The sequence below is a fragment of the Dermacentor albipictus genome, chromosome 1, assembly GCF_038994185.2.
Source record: "Dermacentor albipictus isolate Rhodes 1998 colony chromosome 1, USDA_Dalb.pri_finalv2, whole genome shotgun sequence".
In the NCBI taxonomy this organism is placed as follows: Eukaryota; Metazoa; Arthropoda; class Arachnida; order Ixodida; family Ixodidae; genus Dermacentor; species Dermacentor albipictus.
Window position 1 is genome coordinate 221,466,466 of NC_091821.1, and position 24,931 is coordinate 221,491,396.

At 42.5% G+C, this 24,931-nt stretch overlaps 2 protein-coding genes across 10 annotated transcripts in view; one reads left to right on the forward strand and one right to left on the reverse strand.

The window, feature by feature from the left end:
- The window catches only part of Pcif1 (Phosphorylated CTD-interacting factor 1), a 192,926-nt gene extending 190,881 nt beyond the window's left edge, over window positions 1–2,045 (reverse strand). For all 4 annotated transcript variants that reach the window (XM_070530929.1, XM_070530930.1, XM_065453879.2 and 1 more), the window contains exons 1-2: window positions 1,605–2,045; window positions 524–668 (exon numbers count right to left, since the gene is read on the reverse strand). In XM_070530929.1, the coding sequence (XP_070387030.1) occupies window positions 524–641 (118 nt within the window). In that variant the 5' untranslated portion in view covers window positions 642–668; window positions 1,605–2,045. The remainder of the gene's footprint in view (window positions 1–523; window positions 669–1,604) is intronic.
- A 390-nt stretch (window positions 2,046–2,435) lies between these two features.
- The window catches only part of LOC135919908 (DDB1- and CUL4-associated factor 11), a 106,815-nt gene continuing 84,319 nt past the window's right edge, over window positions 2,436–24,931 (forward strand). Inside the window, exons 1-4 of one of the 6 annotated variants that reach the window (XM_065453918.1) lie at window positions 2,436–2,552; window positions 5,166–5,257; window positions 12,080–12,171; window positions 20,641–20,736. In XM_065453918.1, the coding sequence (XP_065309990.1) occupies window positions 2,545–2,552; window positions 5,166–5,257; window positions 12,080–12,171; window positions 20,641–20,736 (288 nt within the window). In that variant the 5' untranslated portion in view covers window positions 2,436–2,544. Of the gene's footprint in view, window positions 2,553–2,613; window positions 2,957–3,107; window positions 3,265–5,165; window positions 5,258–12,079; window positions 12,172–20,640; window positions 20,737–24,931 lie in introns of those variants that run through there. The other 5 variants (XM_065453920.1, XM_065453915.2, XM_065453917.1 and 2 more) reach the window with 5 other exon arrangements.

The window sequence follows — 24,931 nt, forward strand, 5'->3', positions numbered from 1 at the left end:
TACTGAACTCTACCACCAGTGCAAATAAACCCCTCTAAATCTTTGTACATTAGTCATTCTCTACAATCCACACACATGGCCACAAGGCATAACTTGTGGTTGTGTATTTGCTTGCAAATACAACCTGATAAGAACAAATATACCAAATATAAAGAACTTGCTAGTCAATATGAAGGCACCCGCCTCTAATTCTGATAATGGATGTAAGAACTTCTAAAGTCGCCCAGCACTGCTTGCAAATTTTAACACTAAGCTATTCTGTTCCTCTTAAAAAACATGGGGGAGTATAGCACAGGTGACAACACTCACATATTCTGCAGTACTACCCAACTTTCTGATAACGAAAAACACAACCTGTACGTGTTTTGTGTCTCGCTTCATCCTCGTCTGCTTAGCAATGTAACCTTTGTTTTTACTGTCAAACAGCCTTAGCAATGTTTTGATTGTTTACAACGCATTCAAAAGTCCAACTCCCAATATTAGAATCAAATGAATGCACACAATTATGATTCACGCTACTTACCGAACTTCTGTTCCTCCCAGGATGCAGCTGGTTTGCTGAGCATCTCGCTCACTGTGTGGTTTTTGTCCAAAAGTGTCTCATCACGTGACAAGAGGTTTTGGAAGCGAGCATCAGACATGTCAGCCCTTCAAGTCATTCCTTCACCCTAAAATATATGTGGTAGTTCAAAAGTGCATCAAAATAGATGTGAACAGCACACAAAGGACTGCAAAATTTGCATGTACAGGAGCTACTAATGGCTTAAACAACGAGGCCTCTCTGCACATTACTACTGATATCATACACACCACCCAAAACTAAAAATTCACTTTACTGCAAAGGTGGGACAAGAGAACCCCCCCCCCCCCCCCCCAAGGAAACATGCACATCAGAAATATTTCAATTTGCTGCCGAAGGGGTGAACGCTTTCAATAATCCCATAATATACTAAATATTATTGTCTATTTAGAGTGCACTGAAGTCCAAAGTTACTGCAAACAAGCAACATGGTTTTGTTTCGGTCAGACACTGCATTTCACATGTCACTGCTTGCTTACATATCTACTTAGTTTGTCATCGCTTTTCTATAACATATTTATGAACGACTAAGAGCCTGCAGCAGACATTGTATGCTGGAAACTTTTAGTCGCATGCAGCTATCACCAACAGAAGTCGACGACCTTGTCTATAAAAAGAACAGAAGCAAAGCGCATGTTAATCATGACATCAGAACCGAAATCCACATATTACAAATAGGAATGTCCTTTTAGTTACTGATAACACAGCTTAATGACGACAGGAGTGTCATACGCACAGTCTCACTGCCCCAGAAATTACTTAGCAAGGCGCGCGTCACTATTTTATTGATGTTCATATTTACGCACAGGTCAGCTATAATAACAAAAGCAACATGCTTATGTTCACCCATAGAGAATAAGGATTTACCAACAACCTACGCAGGGAAACTTATCCCGCCAAATCCATTGCTATAACAGATGCGTAAATTTCTGTACATACCATCAAGCACATTAGTCACGGACCTTCACAACTAAGCAGAAGTAAAAGAAACTGAACTTTAACAGTAGCCGCTGCAGGAACTTACTTGCATGAACGGCTGTTAGAAACAACGTTCTCCAGTCTCGGCTGAAGCGTCAACTTGGTAAACAGGACATTTACATTGCACTTTTTAGCTAATCGAAACGCCCCTTTCATGAGAGCAGCTTCAATATTAACTACCATCGCTATTACTCAACTACTTAAAACACTACGATGCCTGACAGAGAGCCAGAAATGCTCCTGGCAAGTACTTTAAGAGCGGACTTGAATGAAGATGAGAATGTACACAAATCCACGTGTGTTTAGCTCAATCATTTAGCGGCTAAATTCGGGCGAGGACACAGAAACACACGGACGCACTACAAACTTGCAGCTAGAACATTTGTGCACTTGTTGTAACCACCGTACGGCAACTTTCAGCTGTGAAAAAATGGCATATTGTCATTTCCATGAAGGAGACGAATAGCACAGCTCCTCAACAACGCCATTTGCCTCTCTGGACAAAGATGGCGTCACGTGACCACAATAAAGCGCCACCACAGCCACCACCTGCAGCCCGAAGCTGTATATGAACAAATTAAAATAAGCATAATTAAAGCATAAACGTTTTATTAAATAATAACTAAACATTCATCCAGTAACTAAGCCATATATTTTATTATTTTGATATTATTAGCATAGTAGCTGAAGAAATGTTTTTTTTTTTGCTTTCCTCCATATACTAAAGCATGATTTGCTTCGATTTCTGGTCAATATCAATTTAATTTACGCAGATGCATTTTACGCAATTTCATAACACTTTTCTTTGCGGAAAAATGAAACCATCGCACATTATTAAAGTTTTTTTTTTTTTAGCTAAAAACTGTTACGCCACCTAGCATGATTGTATGCATCACTGTTTATTTTATATAAAGCTGCTCTTTTAACTATAGTCATGCTTGTTGACCGCATGGGAAGCATGCATTTTTAACTAGAGAATTTTGACAATGAACGGGTGAGGTTTGGATAGCAATCTTTACTAATTTCTGACGTCATACGCTTTTTTTTTCTTATGTTTTGGTGCAGTTGTGGTGTCATGCTTGTGCTGTTTGTGGTGGTGTAGCAGCAAGCGAGTTGTTTACGAAGGCGAAGATTTGTTTATGACCGGGTCCTGCTAAGATAGTAAAGGCGCTGGTTTATTGCAACTAGGAGATAGCTACTGGGTCTGGCTGAGCTACTAAGGGTGGTCCACCGATTTTTAGCAGGGTTTAACCAACGCCATAACACTGCTATGACTGCATGAGCTTAACTTTGCTCAGGGAGGATGTGTGAAAGGCCCCCATCGGAAAGTGAAAGTGCGAGTAGACGGAACAGCGAAGATTCTGGCTACGCTAGGGTTCTGCAATTTTTACTAAGGAGGTGCGTATAAAATATATAGTAAGAGAGTAGAAACCTGTAGAAATTTTGTATGCGGGACGTCAGTATGTTTCTTATCTCTATTACTTTGGCTCGTGCATCGACTACACGTTTGCGGCGCAGTTTTCTGTGCGCGTGCCATGTCGGGCGCGTTGAAAAAGAAGACGGTCGCGTTCGAATCGTATTTTCTCGAGGAATCGCTGACCAGTGGGCTAGTGTAGCTCGATCGCCTGCAGGCTTCTATTTTAGCTTGCGCCAGCCAGTATGTCAGAGGAGGATATGTCAGTTTTGGATTTCTGGCAACTTCTGACGTGAGTTTTTGGCTGCATTGTATATTTTCGCAGGCACATACCCTAACTATTTGGCCAGTTTGTCTAGGACATATGCATGGCGATATCATTGTCATTTGCTGTGTTAAAGAGTTTGGGTTTTTTTCCGGAATCGGTAGATCGTTTACGTTGTTCACGACGGTGTTAAGATGGAACACTTTGTGCGAACACGTTATAAATTTTATTTTCTGTACTTACTAAAAACTGAAAGCTTGTCAATCGGTATTAACGACGCAGCTGTCATGAATATCTTTCATATATTTTATACCTTGTTAGGGCGCCGAGGTTTCTACAACGCAACAGCAGTCGTTAAGTCATACTTGCAGATAACAGTCTAGCTATTCAAGGGTTGTGTAAACAGTTAGAACCGCCGTCAGTTTAGAAATATAGACTTGCTCGAATTTTAACCGCGCCCAGTGATTACAGGAGTGGGCATTGCTTGTGAGTGTGGTGCCAACAGTGTGCAGCTGACAGGGCAAGCTGGAATAGAAGCCTAAAGTGATGTTTTTGAAGTAAATATTTTCGCTGGTAGACATCATTTTTTTCCCCAAATTACTCCCGCACCGAAGTGTTCAAATAATTGCCCTTCTTTTTCATATTTGTTTGTCAGAAGCATTTGTGAGTAACAAAATGATAGCAGTAATGCACTGTTTTAAATTTCAGATGCCTAGAATAGTAAGTATTATTGAACAATTCAGGTTACATTCCTATTCCTAAAGTGGCAAATACCTGAGAGCATTCATGTACGATTGCGCAGAGTAATGGCATGTGGGATCAAATAAGCTGGTGTGCGTTACTGGACCATGGACTGGACCACTAGGCATGCGGGTGTATCCCAAAAAATACATCTGTTTGTATTGTTTTAGGTTGCTGATGCTAGTAATGTGTAGTTGAGGCTTTGGTTTGCTACACTGAGCTGTGATATTTTATATAATGAGTAAATGATTTTCTGTGAACCATCTTTGTTTGTGCATGCATTCCAGTAGCTGTGAACTCAGCCCCATAGGACTTGTGCAGTGAACATGGAATCTATGTTGTATTCAGTAACCTTATTCTGCTTCACTGAAAAAAAAAAACAATTTGATACTTGGCACACAGCTTCTATTTAATCAAGATGCTTGAATGTGCATTTTCACTTCTGATTATTAGTAAAACGTTAAGTTAGTGAATATTGTCAGACGTTCTGAATAAAAATTTGGAGGATGCTTAAGCTTCGCCTTTAAGAGTGGGACACGATGGCATTCAAAGATCCCCGACTACTTGTCACACTTCCTGACAACCACAGCTTTCTTGTGGAGGCAAGCGCCATCAGGATGGTGTTGTTGCAAGGAACCGAGCGGGCCGCACCGCTCTTGAATGGTAGAAACGCTGGAACAGAAGTTTGTATTTTAGTTTCCACATAACAGAATTATGTTTTTTGGTATATTCAACATGCAGTCCGATGCTACGATGTCTGTAGGTTGTGTTGTGGTCATACTTTATGATTACGATGTTGAGGATATTAGTTCAGTAATGCCTCTGCACCATGCGGAGAACCTGCATGGTTATGGTTCGGGATGATTTTTTGTGAACAACGTTCGACACAAGTTGCTGACACCAGCTTTATTGCGATACGGGGCTCTTAACGCTGTCGCATTAAAAAGCCAATAATTCAGTACAGCGGACCCAGTCACCATCATGCGCCTTCTCTATGTTTAGGCTGCCTCAAGCTACGTGTCCCTCGAAAATAATCTGGCACTCTAGTGCAAATGAGACAATAACAGAATGGCCTGCTTGGGTATATACTCATGTTGCTGGGTTTCTTTTGATCAGACAGAAAGATTGTATTGTGGTAATCATATTCATAGTGTCACTTTTCTCACCGTATTTGTATCTGCTTGCAGCATTGAAGCTAACCGAGCACGACTGTTCAGCAGTGCCCTGGAGGTGTTTTATCAAGACGATTCGGATGATGACCTGCAAGTGACCGGAATATGTAGGCATTATATTTTTTACCTAAATGCTTTTGCTTTGCTGCTCTTTTGGAAGATATTGTATATCTCCAAGAGTTCTCAATTTCCTTTTGCTATGTAGCCCTCTCAGTGTGTGCATATTCATGTTTGTGACCTGTTTTTGTGTGGTCTTTCCCATGGCAGCAAGGAAAAGCTGTTGACAATCAGTTGCTGGTAAATTGTTGAAGTGAAATTACATAATCAGTGAGCTTGATCATGTGCATTCAGTGCTGTCACTGTTGTGCGTCATCTGCTCACATAATTGCGAGATCAGTGCAGGTGCTGCCGCTTCTTCTTCTTTTTTTTATTTCATTCATTTGTAATGGCAAGGGTAATGATAATAAGAAAATAAATGTAATGGACAACATAATGCATTCTTTGTGGTCTAGGTGTGCTGTTTCATTTGCACAGGCACTTGTGCATCAATTCTCCTGATGATCGGTTTCTTCTAGAGACAAGTGAATACTAATAGGTGTGAAAGGCCATGTCATATACTGAATGAAGTAGCATAACTGGCAGTGGTGCAAATATGGGTTCTCTGTTTACGTCATTACTCAGTCTGATGTCTTCCTGCTCCACAATAAATTCCTGGGCTATGGTGCATTTGGGGCTTGCACAATATTACTTAAAGCAAAGATAGGAGTGCTCACTTATCATTGCGCATTTTACATATATCAGCTGTGTTGTTTTTAGCCTTGTTTTCATTTAACATACAAATTTTCAAGACAAGGTTATGCCTAATTAATGGGGCACCAGTATTGCTCAGCAAACAGTAAGGCACACGCAGCTTATGGGTCCAAATTGCATAATAGTTACTTTTAATGCACAGGTTCGTCTAGCTTAAAACTGCAAAAAGCTTCTGGATTATTTTTCACCAGGGAGCACTTCTTGTTTGCCTGCTATTACCAGCGTGGATACTCATACTTTTGCTTTAGATAAGTCACCAGCATAGGAGTGATTACTGCACACACTCATGATGTGTTGCTATTACTTGATTGGTTTCTGGGTAGGATTAACACAAACATCCGAGGACACCTTAGCAATTCTTATGAGTTGGGAATGCGAAAGCATTAATGACCAATTGAATGCCGCTGATCAGTCGCTCGTGTTTTGTGCTGCGAGTAATGTACTATAGCGGTATGTACTGCCCGATCCAGCAAGCAGCAGCGTCCACCAAGGCCAGCAGGTGCATGCAGCAGATACGCCCAGTGGGGGTGAGAGAGAGAGATGCGGACCGCGCACCGTCTTCTGAGAGCGAGGGTGACGTGACGTCGCGGCATGTCGTCTCTCCTTATCCAATACCTAGTGTGCTACTGCAGTAGCAAGCATTCCCTTTCACCCGCTCTGCTTTGTTGAGGCATGCTTGTGATGTGGTATCGCAACCAATGGCAATTTAAGTGCCGTTTCGCTGCTCCACACGACAGACATTGGCTTTTACACTCAAGGAGTCAGTTGACGCTTTCGCATAAAAAGAAAAGCTGCTCTTGAGAGCAGCTTTCTCTCAATGCCGACCATAGCTCGTCTTTGGCTTAGGGAACAGCACAACATCGGACTGAATGAATGTGACTTGTCATTGGCAATATTGGTACGACCTTCCATGACAAGTATAGCACAGGATAGGGAGTTAAATGAGTACTGGCACAAATTTTTTTTTCTTTATTAGGTAGCAGTCAGCTCCATAATCGTGGTAAGGGGCTAGAGTTCCTCAAGTGCACAACTGGGGTGCAATCAGAGATGGTTGTTCGGCGCGTTCGTTCGGTTATCGGCACGCACGATTGGCCTACTCCGCGCTGACATCGCGGGGCGCGGCCACGTTTTTGGTGACGTCAAAATGACGACATGCTCCTGTCAGTCATCCTCCCACTGAGCATTTCGTCTGCTAGGCGCCGAACCCGACGGGAGCTGGGAAGTTTGGAGCGATCACACGGCTTCGCATGGCGCATCTGGTGGATTGGATTGGATCCCACCGGCGGCTGCGGCATGGCACGTTTGGATCCAATTCATAGTTTAATTCGAGAAAATGGCGCTTTCGTTGAGAACTTAGGTTGTTGCGCTGGCGTTTCTCAAGGAAGGAGGAGAGCGGGTGGCGGTGCGAAATGCGTCTGAAGAAATGGCAGAAATTTCGGCACCATTTTTGTTTCTCGAAACAAATAATTCATTGGTTGTACAGAGAAATCGACCCCATCATCGGTGCCAGCGAGCCACTGGAACGTTGTCGCTGCATCTTGAAAAGTACGCCACTCTTCGTGTCCTTTCTTTCTTTTTTCTTCTCGCTGTGTGCGACACCATCTAGGGACGACGCCTAGAAACTAATAGTTATAAATTGCAGTAGTCACACATACTACTATTTGAAAACGTGTTTGGGCTTGAGAAAAAAAAATACATTTTTTTAGGGAGAGATTTCATTCATTTGGAAGACGAGAAACATTTCGTTTTGTAGTATACTGTCGGAAGTAAACTTCCCCGTTCACGCCACCACTTCTCCCACAAATTCCGAAAGCACTGCCAAATCAATGTTGAAACTTGACAGCTATTCGGCGGTTAACATTTTGCTGCCTTTTTCACTCCTTTCGGATGGCGGTAGTTTTCGGCATCTCCTGGGGTGTGAAGGCCAGTTTCTTCGTTGATTGGGTGCCCACGCGATTAGCTCGATATGCATTCAGTTGTCACCGTCTTTTCACCGATCACACGCATCACTGTTGCTTCGTTCAAACTTCTTTGTTTAGACTTATCCAGGGACCAGAAAAGCGATTCGGTTCGTGGTCAGCTGGTCTGTACGCACATTGAATGAGTTGTAGCCAGAGAAAACTCCAATTGCGTTTAACTTTTCTTTTTGCTTCATTATTTCCTCGAGTAATGGCACACCACGACGCTGACGGATTCTCGGAACCATATACCCGTGATGTGGGTTAGATAAGGTGGAAAATAAAATAATATGAGACAGCGTCAAACCCTACAATAACCCTTAAACTCATAGGCAATATGAGTGTCACCTGTTAACTCGTCTGGTTTTTCCCGAATTGTAGAGCTCCTTTAGTGCAAAATTCCAACTGGAAACAAGGGTCGCAAGGATTTGAGAAATGAGGCGATCTATTAAGGTAGACAGCCAAGGCAACAGCCAAACAGGAAGGGAGAGCGAAGATTCACAATTCCAACGGTTTTTTATAAATATATTTATGGATTGACATGTCTTTATTTAAAAATAAGTAGAACAGAAAAAGGAAGTGGAGAACAGTTCCGTGTGTTCTGAACGACGCTTCTAAAGCGTCCACAACCTTTGCGAAATGCGAAGGTTGTGGGTTCGGTTCCTACCTGCGGCAAGTTGTTTTTTCATCCACTTTAATTTTCCTTAATTTATCCTTTCTTTATTTCATTTATTAACCACAAGTAATTTACCCTATGTTGTCCTTGGTGTCAGTGTTTGTTGGCTTCTTATGATATGACTAATAAAAATCAGGCCCCTCGATGAACCCCCTTTCTACTCGTTTATTACATAACGAGGGTCTCGAATCCGGCTACATTGATGCCTTCAGGTAGCATATGGGAGTTTATTGACCAGTTGCTTTCACCCAAGAAGATCACGTTCTCGTGACACCTGCGGCAAAAAAGGACGTTCCACGTCCGCTGCCAAGGTCTGTGAGTGGTGACGCTGGCTAACACTCCCAGGGTTCTACTAGGACACATAAATACCCAAGAAAGTGAGTGGATGGAGAAACAGCGCCACGGTAGCTCAATTGGTAGAGCATCGCACGCGAAATGCGAAGGTTGTGGGTTCGGTTCCCACCTGCGGCAAGTTGTTTTTTCATCCACTTAAATTTCCATTAATTTATTGTGTCTTTATTTCATTTATTAAGCGCAAGTAATTTCCCCTATGTTTTCCTTGGTGTCAGTGTTTGTTGGCTTCTTATGATATGGCTTCTAAAGTTATCATTCGTGCCGCCTAACGTAGCCACTTCTCTGCTGTTATTATGTAGGTGTTTTTCTAACCTGCCGCGGTGGGTTAGTACGGCTAGAATCGCACCATCTTGCACCCTACGCGGTTGTACGGGACTGGCAGCCACGCATCATTACTTAACTTCCCAAATAACAATATCAGTTGGTTGTAGCAATTCACTTCATAGAGCATAAACAAGGAATCCAAAAGAACTGTGATTGTTCCCCAAATATATATTTCTCTATAATTCTTCCAGAGCTAATTAAAAATATGATACTATAGTTGGATACAAATTAAGTCTGCAGTGAAGCCCCACCCACGCCCTCATAACCACCAGCCACTGTTCCTCTGCGAGTCTACAAATAATTCGTACTTCAAACTTTTCCTTTTACCCAAATAAGGAGGTAACCGCAAAAATAAAATTATTAGCACTAATTTTACACCTTTTGCCTCGCCTATTATAGTGGAATGGCCAAAGCCTAATTCTTTATTGAACTGAAATAACATGCATGCTTCGATGCAACTATTTATTGTCAAGTTTAACTTCAGTTGGCAGTGAAGTTTCGTGAGTAAAATGGTTTCAGCAGTGAAATGAACGGCACTGCAGACTTTTGAAGAGTGAAATGCTCCGGCTCTATACACTTTGTCCATGTCTCTTGCACACCTCATTGCTTCTGCCGATGAAAATACTTCAAGAATAGCAGAATAGCAGGTATCAAGTACGACACCATTTTGAAAAGGCTGCTTGACAACGGTTTTGTTTGCTTCTGTGATTGGCTGGCGAAGTAACACAACTCCGCAGTGTTTGTGGGCCTTGGTTGCCAACTGCTGTTTTCTTTTTAAGTTGTATTCTGCTAAAGTAATCTTTATTTTTCACTTTGGCTTCTTTACTTGTTCTTGGCAGTGTTCTTCCTGCGCTTCTTTCCTGCGCAAGTCCATTTGATGTAGTTCCTTGTTTGCCAAGTAAAGGAGAGGTGTATCACACAGGCATACCTGTAAAATACACCTTATTTCATTTCTCTTTTGTGGGTTTACATGTTTTTATGGTGAATAATGGACATTATTCACATTTCTACTAGTAAAGTACTCTGCCTCCCTCATTTGCATAGTAGATACCTGGGGTTGCCCCCCTCCCCCCTCCGAAAAGTATCCTAGGTACGTGCCTGTGTTGGAAGAGCAGCAAAATTAGTTCGCAATTCTGTCTAGCACAATGTAGGGTTTTGTAATATTCAAAGAAAAGCAATGCTAACAAATAAAAAATATATATATAAGCATATCGTAGGTGCTGAAACCTGTTCTCCATTGCAGTGCATGTTGAGTGCTAGAGATTCTCAGGCAGGGCTCCTCAAAGGGATCTTCAGCGATCTAATTGAGGTTGTAATTGTAGGTTTATTGAATCTCCTTTGTCATTGTCAAGGAGTAATATTTGCACATGGATGTCCAGTGGGGCTACTTCTCAAAATTTGAACAAATGTTTGGGAACACCTAATTCAATAGAATTAGACCTCAAAACAAAACAGAATGAGTATAAGGCTTCTAAAAAGCAATCCAAGAAAGACATATTGCACAGCTGAGAAATACGTTGACAACAACCAGGTCCCAGGGGTATCTAGCTTAAAATTACGAAGCCACTATGTCATGATGTGAAAAACATTTGCAACATTTTTTCTCTTTCTTTTAACAGTTTCATTGTACAATAAAATTGTCATCCTCCAAGCTAAAGGGGTTTGGCACTGACAATTTCCTTTAGTGGAATTTGAGTGCCACTAATACATTTGGTTTACTTTTTCTGTACAAAGAGTATTCCTTATCGCATTTGACCCCACAATCTGTTACTTACCTGTACAAGCTTCACATCAAAAGTACAAGTAGTCATGTTTATTTTTTTTCAAACATTGTGGAGGCTCAGTAGCTATGGCATTCTGCTGCTTAGCACATGGTCATGTCTTTGATTCCTGGCTGTGGAGACTGCATTTGAAAAGGATCACAGTGCAAAAACACTCAAGTTTTACACTGAGTGAACATTTATGGACCCCAGGTAGTCAAAATCTTTAGCCCGCCACTTCAGCATCTCTCATAGCCCTCCGTGTTACTTTAGGATCTTAAACCCCAGCAATCAACTAATCGATCATTTTTTTTTTCTTAATTATTGTGCAATCTTTTCTGTAGCAGCATCAGTTGACACCACTAGGATCCAAAAGGGTTTTGAAGAAGACAAGTGAGATATTTTGTGTCAGTACTCAAGAATGAAGAGGGCTGAGGATATGTAAATACATACAAACTTTAGGAAAATGGCAAGGTCTCGTAAGGATACTGGCAAAGAGAAGCATTTGGACAGAGCCATCCAGCTTTAAATTGAATGGTGTTTATGAACTTCCTGTCGAATGATCAGGTACTCAAAATACAGGATTATATCATCTTGGCCTTACATTTTGATACATCATGTTTGTTTGTACTGAACAGGCATTGGCAGCTCAGTTTGGACTTATTTAGAGCATTTGTCATAAGACCATCTATCAAGGGAGCGTAGTTACAGCTAAAAAAATCCATTGCAGTGCTTTCGTCACTTCAAATTATTTTCACTGTTGAAAAATTACACATTTAGGAAACCTATGGAATTATTGGCCAAATGTTGCCAGCCAGCATACTAGTATGTTGTTTGTGTGGTGCATTTTACTGAAGCTTAGCACAGCCATCACATTATTCTGTGTTCTACTTTACATTGTGATTGTCATGTGAAAATGTCATAATATATCCTCAAGTAACATAACATGGCTTGAATTGAACTTGCATCACATTTAGAGCAGTTAATTGCTCTTGTAGAAGGCTTTTGGGGAGTCGCAGTTAATGCATGTTAAATTTATGCCAACAGATACACTTGACATGGGTCGAGGTCTGATGTCAAGGAGATGTTATTTTCAACTTGTTTCAGCTGCTTCATCACCAGACAACTCAAGGATCCTAGTAAGTTTGCTACTTGGCCAACTACATGTGTGTTGTATATGTGTTGTTGCTGAATGTGTGGCACATTAAGTGTGTGGCAGCTTAACTTACTCTAGCTCACAAATTTGTACTCTAAATTTCAAACTGTGCACATCAAGGCAGCTCTTTTAATAGCTGGTTGGTTCTCTGGACTGCTCTATTTAGTGGTTGAGCAGATGCTGAAGTGAGCCATGTGCAGAACACTCAACCGTGAGCAGCTATGAAAGTGGCATCTCCATTTCACTTTCATCCTAGCTAAGCTGCATGCAACATAATGTGTTTAGTGTGACCATGAGTCAAATTTCATGGCTGGTTTATAAGCCAAGGCCACTGCTACAACACTGAAAGTGTTTTAAGACAGTACTGAAACGGCATTTTCTACATTTAAAAAAAAAAATAAGTTCTGAATAATCTAAAGAAAAAATATTTGCATGTGCCAGAGTGCCCTAAATAATTTACTATGATGCTTGATTCAGTGAACCAGTCTCACTTTCGGTACTTGGTTGTTGGGTGCGTCATGATGTTCTGATACATTGACTAGTTCCATTCCTCTGAACGCTGTGGCTGCCACACGGGAGCTTAGTCAGCATAATCGCATACAGCAGTCTGTTTTTAATGAGCAAGCCCATTATGCATAGCCTTATTACTACATGATGTTAGCAAATTTTGATCATGACATCACGATAACATTGATGTTGCCAGTTTGGCATTTCAAAACAATGTTAGTATCAGTTTAAAATATCGTATGTGTCAGAAGTCTATGGTAGAGTTTCTGCAACTTAGAAAATATGTGTCAGTGCACCTTTAATGCAAAACACTAAGATGCCATGTCAAGCAAGGACGAACTCCTGTGAATAAACTGTTTATTTTTGTTCATTGAAGTAATATGCTATCCATATGGAAACAGAGGCCAACATACAGTAGAACCTCGTTCATACGTTTTGGGAAAAAACGTACTAGCCGGCAAAACTTAGCATGCGAAGTAACTAAAAAAATTTGACCTTCTCAACTATAGCTCACATCTACGTAATACGAAGCGTCGTGCGGATCGTTGCGGCACGAGACGCGTCGAGCTGGCGGTGCTCCGGCGGCCCGAAACTCGTTTTGTGGTGTTTCAAGAGGGTGACAGCGAACCGAAACGAAATCGAGCTTGTGGGCGACGCCAGATACCGCCGCAGCGAAACGTAATGCCCACATTGCACCGCCTGCAGCAGGGAACGGCGGCGCGTTTGGATTGTCGCCTACTATTAGCGTGCAGTACGCGGCCAATGGTACTAAGTCACACGCGCTGTAAAACAGATAGGTGAAGATGCTTATCGCAGCAGGTTTGGCGGCGATAGCTGCTAATGCGGCGTGCGATGACCCAGGCGGAGATTTGCTGGCACCGGCTTAAGAAACTGTGCGCGCCGTCGTTTTCACGTGAGACTGGCGTTCTCGATCGCGCGCGCCTCGCGCCTTTTCTTGTTCCCATAGGATCTAGCGGCCCGAAAACGTAAACGATCGCAGTCTGTAGCAGGGAAGGGCTGCACGTTTCAGTTATCGTCTATTAAAAGGTGCTTCCGACGGCACCACCCGCTGTGAAACAGATAGGCGAAGATGCTTATCGCAATAGGATTTGCTGTGATAGCTTTGAATGCCGCGTATGACGACCTCGGAGATTTTCTGGTATCGAATGGAGAAACTGAGACGGGCCGGCGAGAATTGCAATGAAGCTGCCGCGGCGGGCAGCTATTAGGCTGTTTCACATGGCGCGATTTTCAGTCAGCGACACAGCGAATTCCATCGCTCAGCGACCGCCGCGACGTCGTGGGCTCTCCGCGACTGGATTCCAACAAGTTGGTCGCTCAGTCGCAGCGATCGGCGCGATGTGGGAGGGGCAATGTGTGTTTTACCGCGCGTTGGTAGCGTTGTAGAGGAATGTCGCGCGTCATTTCTAGCTATGTTCAGGGCGTACCCACAAGTGTAGGCAACTTGGGAGCTTCATGAACATTTTTCTTTTCTTCCGCTTAAACAATTCGTTTGAAAGGAGAAGCTGCACGCTATCCAGGTCGGAAGAAGGAGGCGCTTCAACATAAGGCACGTACCCACTTCATCGCCGCCGTCGTCAACTTCTTCATCGCTACAAATTGTGCCAGCTGCTTATATACATGCACACGCAACAGTAGTTTGTTCTGCGGCAAAAGCAAATACTCATCCAGGGAAAAAAATTGCGACTCCCATAGCAACAATGAAACTAGAATGTACTAAACGGAACCACCCCACCAACGCCGCATGCCATGCCGCACGCTCATGCTTGCAGTGTTTTGCAGCGCCTCACTCACCGTATGTGCAAGCTATCATAAAGTCTCAACGCTTTTAAACATTAAAAATGGCGTACCTATTCTATTATCGAATAAAAATATGGAAATTCGAATATTTGACTAGTTTGCATTTTGTTTTTATTTAACAATGGAGGCATGGATACTTCGTGAGCAGGATGCAACCTTGCGCATCGCTGCGGCTGATATCGCGCTGCCGCAAACGCATGTGAAAGCTGTCAGCGAAAATCGCTCTGCGACGTGCGCGGCAGAACGATTTCTTTCGCCCCAATCGCACCATGTGAAACAGCCTATTGGCGGCGAGAATTTGAAGTAGTGCCCTCTCGCAAGTGACGTCACGGCCAGGACGCCGCTCGCTCTGGCTCGCTCAGTTGCCGCACGTGCTCGTTCCCTTCGTGTATGCCTGGAGTATTAGCATAGAGTTTCTCACTATAACACCTAGAGGGAAATTTGGCGCCACTGTCTATGGGATTTTCTTAAGGGGGCACCGTTCCGTCATGGGAATGATGGTATATGTGTCTGCGAGGCTCGTGTTGGCTGGTGTTGTAAGAGGCTTCATCTAAAATGTGGATATGGCTACACAAATATTGCGTTCTCAAAGTAAAATCTTCATAAAATGTTTCCATTCATGCATATTACATCTTTACTCACCTACAGTGCATGACCAAGCGAAGAAAAGCAAGAACAGACTACAAACTGTTTCAAAGCGAGTGCGAACGTTGTCGTCTGTCCTCCAACTTTAGTGGCCCGCTGATACTTTTTACGTAACATGTATTCATACACACAATAACAAGTTCTCACAGTTAAACAAAACATGTTTTCGTATAATAATAAAGCCAAAACAGCTTTTCACGTGCTGTTTTAGTAGAAAATGAATCATTGTGACAGACGGAACGCTGCTTGCCAAGCGCGTCTTCAAGGTGTCCTGTCTCTGCGAGAACGATGCCAATCCGAAGTCGCAATATACCGGCATTCCCATGTATACCACAGCGCAGCATCGCCAGATTTCCCTCTAGGTAATGTAGTGAGAAACACTATGGGTATTAGCCCCGAGAACGACCTAAAGGACCCGCCGCGGTTGCTCAGTGGCTATGGTGTTAGGCTGCTGAGCACGAGGTCGCGGGATCGAATCCCGGCCACGGCGGCCGCATTTCGATGGGGGCGAAATGCGAAAACACCCGTGTACTTAGATTTAGGTGCACGTTAAAGAACCCCAGGTGGTCGAAATTTCCGGAGTCCTCCACTACGGCGTGCCTCATAATCAGAAAGTGGTTTTGGCACGTAAAACCCCATAATTTAATTTTAATTTTAACGACCTAAAGGGGCACTGCGAGCGCTGCTCACGTGAAGTCGGGGCACGGACTCGTGCCTGTCGTCTGCTGCAGTTCGGGCGGTGTCCGGATGCCTTCTGCAGTGTTTCCGTTTGTTCGCTCTCATTCCCAATGCTTGTATACTTATGACGGGCCTCTCAAATATATATTTTACAATGTCTTCGTTCACGAAAATGTAATCAAGGAGCTTATTTCCTAGACGACAATCTATTTCTCGAAGGCAACGCTATAGTGCCACCCGAGGGAGCTCAGACCAGCCCATTACGGGGTTTAAATGCGCGGATCTACACTTTCCAATGGTAGTTCATGTGAATAATAAAAGCATAGACGCAAAGCCACAGCACATAAGAATCTAGTTAAGATTCCATACCCACCATGGTGCAATATGCGTGTCACAAATAAACGCTGACTATATAATACTTCTACAACATTTATCTTGATTTTAACCCGCTAAAACATGTTTGCTCACAACGAATAGTTCACGGTGTAATATCGAATTTTTCTTTTTCTTCACAGAAACCCTTTGCAATAACACGAGGACTTAACTACCACTGCAGTTTAGATTCGGCCAGCACCACTTGCGTTTTTAACTGGTTCTCAAAATTGGGCTGTTCTTCACCGGTTGAATTTAAGTGGCGGTAACTTGAAGCAAAGCTGATTGAGGTTTACAGCTGTTCGCAGCACACAGAAAGGACTGTACCAATATTGATTCCCTTTCCGTGCTACACGTTCAACTCACTTGAGCAATTTACTGGGGCTTCTTGCTTGAGAAACAGGCATGATGAATCTGTTTGGAAAACTGACACAGGCTGCTGCAGTCAAATATTTGTGTGAAATATGCCTTTTGGGCCGGTTTGCTACAGCGAGCAATAAACCTAAGGCCCATTCATTAGTAGTGTTGCACATATTGAAGATATCATTGTTCCCCAGTGGAGGCCAAGTGTTCATGTGAGACTTGTAGTGTCTTCTTTAATAGGTGGGTACGCGAGGTTTTCTTTTGTGCACTGACGAAGCAAATACTTTGTTTGTGTAAATAAGCAATGCAGGATCAAGACATGTTGAGGCAGGATGTGTTTGCATTTTCCATTTCAACGCAGCCTAAGCTGCGCTGTAGTGCCTCGAGTATGCTATAGGCATTGTAATTGGAGCTGTAAAGAGCTACTTCATGGTTTCAATTCGAAGTTGTAGTGAAATGCTGGGTTTCGCGAACAAAGCGCGCCTCGCCATAACAAAAGTCGGTTGCTTCCGTTGCGGGAGAGGTGTGCCATATCGTCGATAAAAGCTACTGAGGGCCACCATGACACACTTCATCACTTGCAGGTGATTGCATGGTTCTCGATCTTAACCACGAAATATTCTTTCATGTGATTGCTGTTATGGTGTTCGTGAAGTATATATATATATACTATACACGATGCGCCGTCATGTTAGCAGCCGATGCGTTTCTGGGTGCCTATTTCAGAGAACGGTGAAAGTAGTACCAAACCTTTTCACACTAGATGCGTGCCTGTCTCTTCCATTTAGGCCTTAATACAGTTGCCACATTTGGCTAAAACAACTTACCAGAGTGATAAGAATTATGATGAAAGCTTCGCTGGGCAGTGCCCTTCTAACACAGATTTGTAATGTTCACACCAAATATCAAGGTATTTCTTCCATGTAAAATGCTATGTCTCTCATACTTAAGTAATAAGTGAATGTTAAGTGTCTAGAGGAGCATCATAAATAACTTTGCGTGTTGAACTTGCAGACATTCCTTTTAAGCAAAATTTATGAACAGACAGGGTGCATATATGCATTGCAAGACCAGTAGACCCCTTCAGTGCTACATAGCTTGCGATATCCAAGTCGCAAATTTTCATGACTCGCGCGGTTTCAAAAAAGAAACTGCAGTCCACGCATGGCAACAGAAATAATCTGAAATAACCTTCTGTTAGCACGGCTCAAGCCACCTATACCAAGAAAACGCACCAAGAAAACAAGCGCGCGCGGCAGCCGAGCGAGCCGGAGCGACCGGCGTCCTGGCGGTGACATCACTCGCAAGAGGGCACCGCTCCAAATTCTCGCCGCTAATAGGTGGCTTGAGCCGTACTTGTTGAAAGATATGTCGGCATCTTTCTGCTGCCATGCCTGAACCAAAGTTTCTTTTATGAAAGCGCGTGAGACAACAAAATTAGTGGCTTGGATATCGCAAGCTATGTAGCGTTGAAGGGGTCTACTGGTTTTGCAACGCATATATGCGCTGTGTCTGTCCATAAATTTTGCGTAAAAAGAATGTCTGCAAATTCAACACACGAAGTTGTGTATGGTGCTTCACTAAACGGTTAACATTCCCTGAGTTCTTAGCTATGAGAGACATTGCATTTTACATGGAAGAAAAATCTTGGTATTTGGTGTCAACATGTTATCCGTGTTAGAAAGACACTGCCCAGCAAAGCTGTCATCATGATTCTTATTGCTCTGGTGAGTTGTTCTAGTAAAATATGGCCACTTTATTAATTCATAAAAGAAATAGACACGCATTTCGTATGAAAAAGTTAGCTGCTGCTTCGGAAACAGTAGCTAGCTGCTTTCGGAAACAGGCTCCCATAAAACGAATTGCTCACGGCTGCTAACATGATGGCACGTCATATATAGTGTATTTACGTATATAGCTATAGTTCACAAATACCATAGTAGCAATCACCTGAAAGAAAAGTATCATGGTTAAGATCAAGAGCTAATCAATTGCAAGCGATGAAATGTTTCATGGTGGCCCTCAGTAGGCTTTATCGAAAATATTGCACACCCCTCACGCAACGGTAGCAACCGACTGTCGTTATGGCAAGGCATGCATTGTTCGCAAAACCCATCAACTTCGAATTGAAACCATGAAGCAGTTTTTTACAGTGCCAAATGCAATGCCTAAAGTATACTTGAGGTACTACAGCTCAGCTTAGGGTGCCTAGAAAAGGAAAATTCAAGCACCTTCTTCCTCACCATGTCTCGATCTAGCGTTGTTTAATTATAAATGGATAACTATTCGCTTCGTCAGTACATGAAAGAGAACCTTGCAAACCTTCATTAGGAAGACACCACAAGCCTTACATATTTCACTTGATTTTTTACCCTCCAGCAGCGAATTATGATATCTTCAATTTGTCCCATGCTACTAATGAATGACGTTTTGGCTTCTTTCTGGCTGCAGCCATACGGCCCATAAGGCATACTTCACTAAACAATTTGGGCCAAGCAGCCTGTGTCAGTCTGCCAAACAGATTCGTCATGTATATTCCTGAAGCAACAAGCAACAGTAAATTTCTCAAGTGAGTTGAACGTCTAGCACGGAAAAGGGGATACATATAGGTACATTCCTTTTCGTATTCTGCAAACAGCTGTTAGCCTCAATTAGCTTTACTTCAAGTTACCGCCACCTAACATAAACACTTGAAGAACCGCCTAATTTTGAGAAGCAGTTAAAAAAGCAATTGGTGCTGGTAGAATCTAAACTGCAGTTTTAAGGTCTTGGGTTACTGCCGAGCGTTTCTGTGAAGAAATGCGAAAATTCGATATATCACAGACTACTCGTCGTCAGCAAACCTGTTTTAGCGGATTAAAATCAAGGTGACTGTTTTAGAAGTCATATATAGCCCGCGTTTGTGACATACTCGTCGCACCGCGGCATGTATGGTATCCAAAACTGGATTCTTATATGCTATGTTTTTGCAGTTGTCGATCCACTCATGAAAAACCCGCAGTGGGCCGGTCTGCACTCCTTCAGCTGGCGCTCTAGCATTGCCTTTGAGAACTGTATTGTCATCTAAAAAATAAGCTCATTCAATAAATTTTTGCGAACGAAGACATCTTAAAAATATATTTGAGACGATCGCCATAAGTATACAAACAGGGGGAACGAGAGCAAACGAATGAAAGCACTGCAGAAGGCGTCCGGACACCGCCCGAACTGCCGCAGACAACAGGCGCGAGTCCGTGCACTGATGTCACAAGGGCGGCATTCGCAGCGCCCCTCTAGTTCGTGCTGTGGGCTAATATGCTGTTCTCGATCGCGCGTGCCTCGAGCATTTTCTTCTTTACATGGGATCTAGTGGCCGAGAACGTATCGTACGGCTGCAGTTTGGCGATGAACTGAACGTTGGTGCCGAAAAATTGAGTTTTCGGGAACGTATGAACCGGTAAAAAATGACCAAAACTCATTTGGGTAATTTTTTGTTCTCGATTACGAATGTTGGCGCCGGGAAAACGTACGTAACAGAAACATATCAACGAGGTTCTACTGTATATACTCTATTACCCATAGGAAAGGAAAAGTTAGCAGTGTGTGTGTGTGTGTGTGTGTGTGTGTGTGTGTGTGTGTGTGTGTGTGTGTGTGTGTGTGTGTGTGTGTGTGTGTGTGTGTTGTCACTGCAGTGAGGATCAGTGGTGGAGCATCATTAGGATGAACTGCAAAAATGGTCTAATAAAACTGTGTACCAGTTCGCAAGGTATTTTACTGTTCATAATATTAATAATACTTAAACTGTGAAGCTCTATAGCTGGAACCATCTATGGTGATTTATAGCTTAGCCTTAGTCATAGCTTTGCCACAGCCATAAAACCATAGGTTAACCATAGCTTTACCTTTTGGGGTCTTTTCTTTTTATTTTTTTCCAAAATGTAGCCTCATGTTCTTTTTTTTTTTAAGGGTAAGGTACATAACTTGTTAAATACCTAAATGCATAATATTCGCTGTTAGTATCTCGAATGATATTTGCACTCTACTTGCGACTTTGTCTAACTAAAAAAAATGTGTTTTGCTTTCGCAGAAAAATGATCTTTACGAAATTCTCAAGCAGCACTCGGGCTACAATAACCAGGCACAACCAGAACAAAGTACTTCAATGGCTGCACTGCTTCGGGAGGCAAGCACCCTTTCCCCATCATTTGCTGTTTCATTATTTTGTTTAAATACATACAGTTCATTGGAGCCAAAACCACTTGCTCTGTATTCTATATCAAAGCATCAAAGTCACATGCTGGCATAGCTTACGCACCTGTTGGTCCCTCTTTCTCTGAATCTGATCTATTGCGACCCCAAACAAGTATCTTTACTGCAGACGCATATGCAGTATTGTCTGCAGTGAAACACATAAAAAAAAAAGTAAAACTAGAAAAGGCAATAATATCCACTGACTCGTTAAGTTTTGTAAAAGCATTAATGTCTTTACAAAAGCAGAACAATACGATTTTTATTGAGCTTTACTTTTGTGCAATATTTATTCATCTCGTAGACATGTTGTAATATGCTGGGTTCCTGGGCATAGAGGAATCAAGGGTAATGTGCTTACCGATGAAACCACTGCATCATTAACTACAAAATATAGTAATTCCTATATTTATTTATTTATTTAATTATTTATTAAAAAAATACTTTCAAGGCCCAAAGGCACTACAGAAAGGAGAGGGGGGAGGGAGAAATAGCAAGAATTGCAGCTAACTAATATATATATATATATATATGTATTTTTTTAAGGCATCTTGTAAAGTGATCTTAATTCGGGGTCATCAGCTGGCGATTGTGGAGGGAAGGTGGTTCCATGTGACGCTTGTTCTAGAAACAAGTCATTACACAATTTTGTGCTACAAGACGGGAGACCCAACTTGAAGCGATCATCGGTCCTTGAAGATGTATAATGATGTGGATGAAACAGGACGTCCTTCAAATTGTTGTTACAATAATAGATCTCGTAAAAAAGGCTAAGGCGAGGTGACTTTCAACATAACGAAAGGTCAGGCAAGTTTAGGGTTTTCTTCATAGATTAGACACTGGCATGACGTGAATAATTTGATACAAGATGAAACATGCTGAGCGATTCTGAATGGCTTCAAGAGTTTGAATTAGTGTAGTCTGAAGAGGATCCCATATGGTGCCTGTGTACTCTAATCTATAACATACCAAGGTTTCGTAAAGTGTTAACTTCAGGAACAATGGGGCACCAAAAAAGTTTCGACGCAGACAACCAAGCATGCAACTCGCATCGTTAGTTACATATTCGACATGTGTATTCCACGAAAGTTAGAAGAAATGTGAGCACCAAGGTATCTATAACTGTCAACAGATGGTAATGGAATATTACTGAAAGAGTAAGTGTGCGGACAAAGGTATGTGGCAGGGCGAGGAACTTGCATGCTTTTACATTTAGTTGTATTAAATGTCATGAGCCATTTACTGCGCCATTCAAGTACCCTATCTAGGTTGCGCTGCAGATTGAGTTAATCAGCATGGTTAGTAATTTTCTGGTAAACTACACAGTCATCTGCAAACAGTCAGACAGTTGAGGAAGAAAGGCAAGTAGGAGGGTCATTAATATAAATCAGGAAAAGCAAAGGATCCAAAACGGACCCTTGTGGCACACCAGATGTTATGGCAGAAGTAAGTGAACAAAAGTCATTAGCCATCGCATACTGACTACGGTTAGAGAAATTCCTTAATCCATGCAAGTACACTGGGGTCTATGTTAAGTTGATTAAGCTTGAAGATAAGTACATCGTATGAGAATGAGTCAAATGCTTTAGCAAAATCTAAATATATGCAATCACTATCAAAGTCATGATCCACGTTAATAAACTAGTCGTTGGTAAAACATAGCAGTTGCGTTTCGCACGGAACTGCTTTATGGAATCCATGCTGATAAATACTAAAGAATTGGCCTTAAGGAATTCAGTGAAGTGCGAGTGTATTATATTATCTGGGCATGGGCAGAACATGTAATGAGGAGGAAAGATAACCGATGGTCATCAAGGGTTATGGACTGGATTCCAAGAGAAGGGAAGCGTAGCAGGGGGCGGCAGAAACTTAGGTGAGCGGATGAGACTAAGAAGTTTGCAGGGACAACATGGCCAGAATTAGCGCATGACTAGGGTAGTTGGAGAAGTACGAGAGAGGCCTTTGCCCTGCAGTGGGCGTAGCCAGGCTGATGATGATGATATTATGTTGTAGAATTTTTACTGGAATGGATGTTAATGATGTGGGACCGTAATTATTGGGAGAATATACATCACCAGATTTATGCACAGGGGCCACCTTCCCTATCAGACAGCGGTGTAGACATGTGTAATGACTGTTCAAAAAGCTTTGACAATATCAGTGAAGAAAAAACTTGTGTACACTTCAGCATTTTTGACGAGATACAATCTGGACCGGCTGATGAAGACACTTTTAAATTGAAATCAGCCTTTCGACACAAACTGCATCAATAGTAATGGAATCCACTAATAAGTTGGTTTTTGGTATATGTGGAAATTCTGTGGGGATGCTCTTATGAATATGAGTAACAAACACATTGTTCAGGGCATTGCAGCATTTGCTTTAAACTACTGGAACATTAGATTGGATTAATTGAATGTGTGTCCTTTTAGTACTGTTAATAATGGTCCAAAATTTACAGAGGTTAGAATGCAGTAACAAAGGAAGAGTTTTAGCAAAGAATTCCTTCTTAGCTTTTGAAAGTGCAGTACAGAATTCTCCGTTAAATCTTTGATAGCAAGACCAGTGGTCTGTTCTGGCTGTTAATTTTGCGCATCGGAGTATCTGCTTACTTTTGTTGCACATGTGCTTTAACATGTTATTAAACCATGGAGAGCAAGTACTCAATGAAACTTTTCTTTTAGGTACAAAACATTCAATTAGAGACATGCGTTTGTTTTTAGCAACCAGTTGTCCTCGACCGATCGCTGCTCAAAACCGGCAAAGAACCGATCAACAAAGGCCTTCAGTTCCCTATTCATTTCAGTAACGTATGCTTTACCGTAGTCTTGCGTTACCCTAGGTTTTTCTTCTTCTTCTTCTTCTTCTTCTTGTGGGAAACCTTTGCTAATTATTGAAGGACGGGGCCATCAGGAACACTTTTGATGGACAGTCCCTAATTACTGGATCCGTAGGTTGTAGCTACGTGCCGGGCCGAGCAATAAACTGCACAAAAAGCAAGAGCTGGTTTTTGAGCGACTGCATGGCTGCCGCTCCACCGTGCCCACTGAAGGGGCATAGGATTTCCAATGTCCTTACATCCTCTCGCGTCGCTGCAGTCGCCAGCAGTGTTGTCGACTTGCTGACCATGGAAGGGATGCCACCGTTCAAGCAGGGCTGATGACGTGACACATTATTGAAGATTGGGGCCATCAGCAATGCTGTTGATGGACAGCCGGTGATTGCTGGATCTGTAGGTTGTAGCTACGGGCCAGACTGAGTGATAAACTGCACAAAAAGCATGATCGGGTATTTGAACGACTGCATGGCTGCCGCTCCACCGTGCCCACTGAAGGGGAATAGAATTTCCAATGTCCATACACCCTCCTGCATCGCTGCAGTCGCCACCATTGTTGTCCACCTGCTGACCATGGAAGGGATGCCACTGTTAGAGCAGAGCTGATGACATGACGCATTATTGAAGATCTGGGCCATCAGCAACACTGTTGATGGACAGCCGCTAATCACTGGATCCGTATGTTGTAGCCACATGCAGGCCGAATTATAAACTGCACAAAAAGTAAGATCGGGTTTTTGAGTGACTGCATGGCTGCCACTCCACCGTGCCCACTCAAGCTGTCCCTGCCATAGACTTGAAAATATTTCTTACGAAAGCCTTTTGGAAACTATTGGCAACACCTATGGAACATGGAAACATCTAATAAGCTGCATGTCATTAAACCACAGTTAGGAAACTGGCTACCCATATCCAAAATACGATGAACCAATGTCAACATCTCGCGACTTAGAATTGGCCACACGTATGGCACACACTCATACTTGCTGACTGGTTATAAGCCACCTATCTGTGGCAAATGCGGTATGATGTTGACTGTCCTCCATGTTTTGCTGGAATGTCGTGAATTGGAGGCTCGCAGAAAAAAAAAATGTTTTTTACCGCACCGTCAACAAGTTCCCACTACATCCAGCAATGTTCCTAGGCAACGACCCACTCTTTCACAGCCAACTAGTCTTAGCTTTTTTAAACAATGTTGGTGTACTACTACATGTTATACACCCAAGCAATCCATAGCACAACCTCTTATCAGAAGCTGCTGCTGTAATAATAGTATTTAGGGCACATGCTTCCC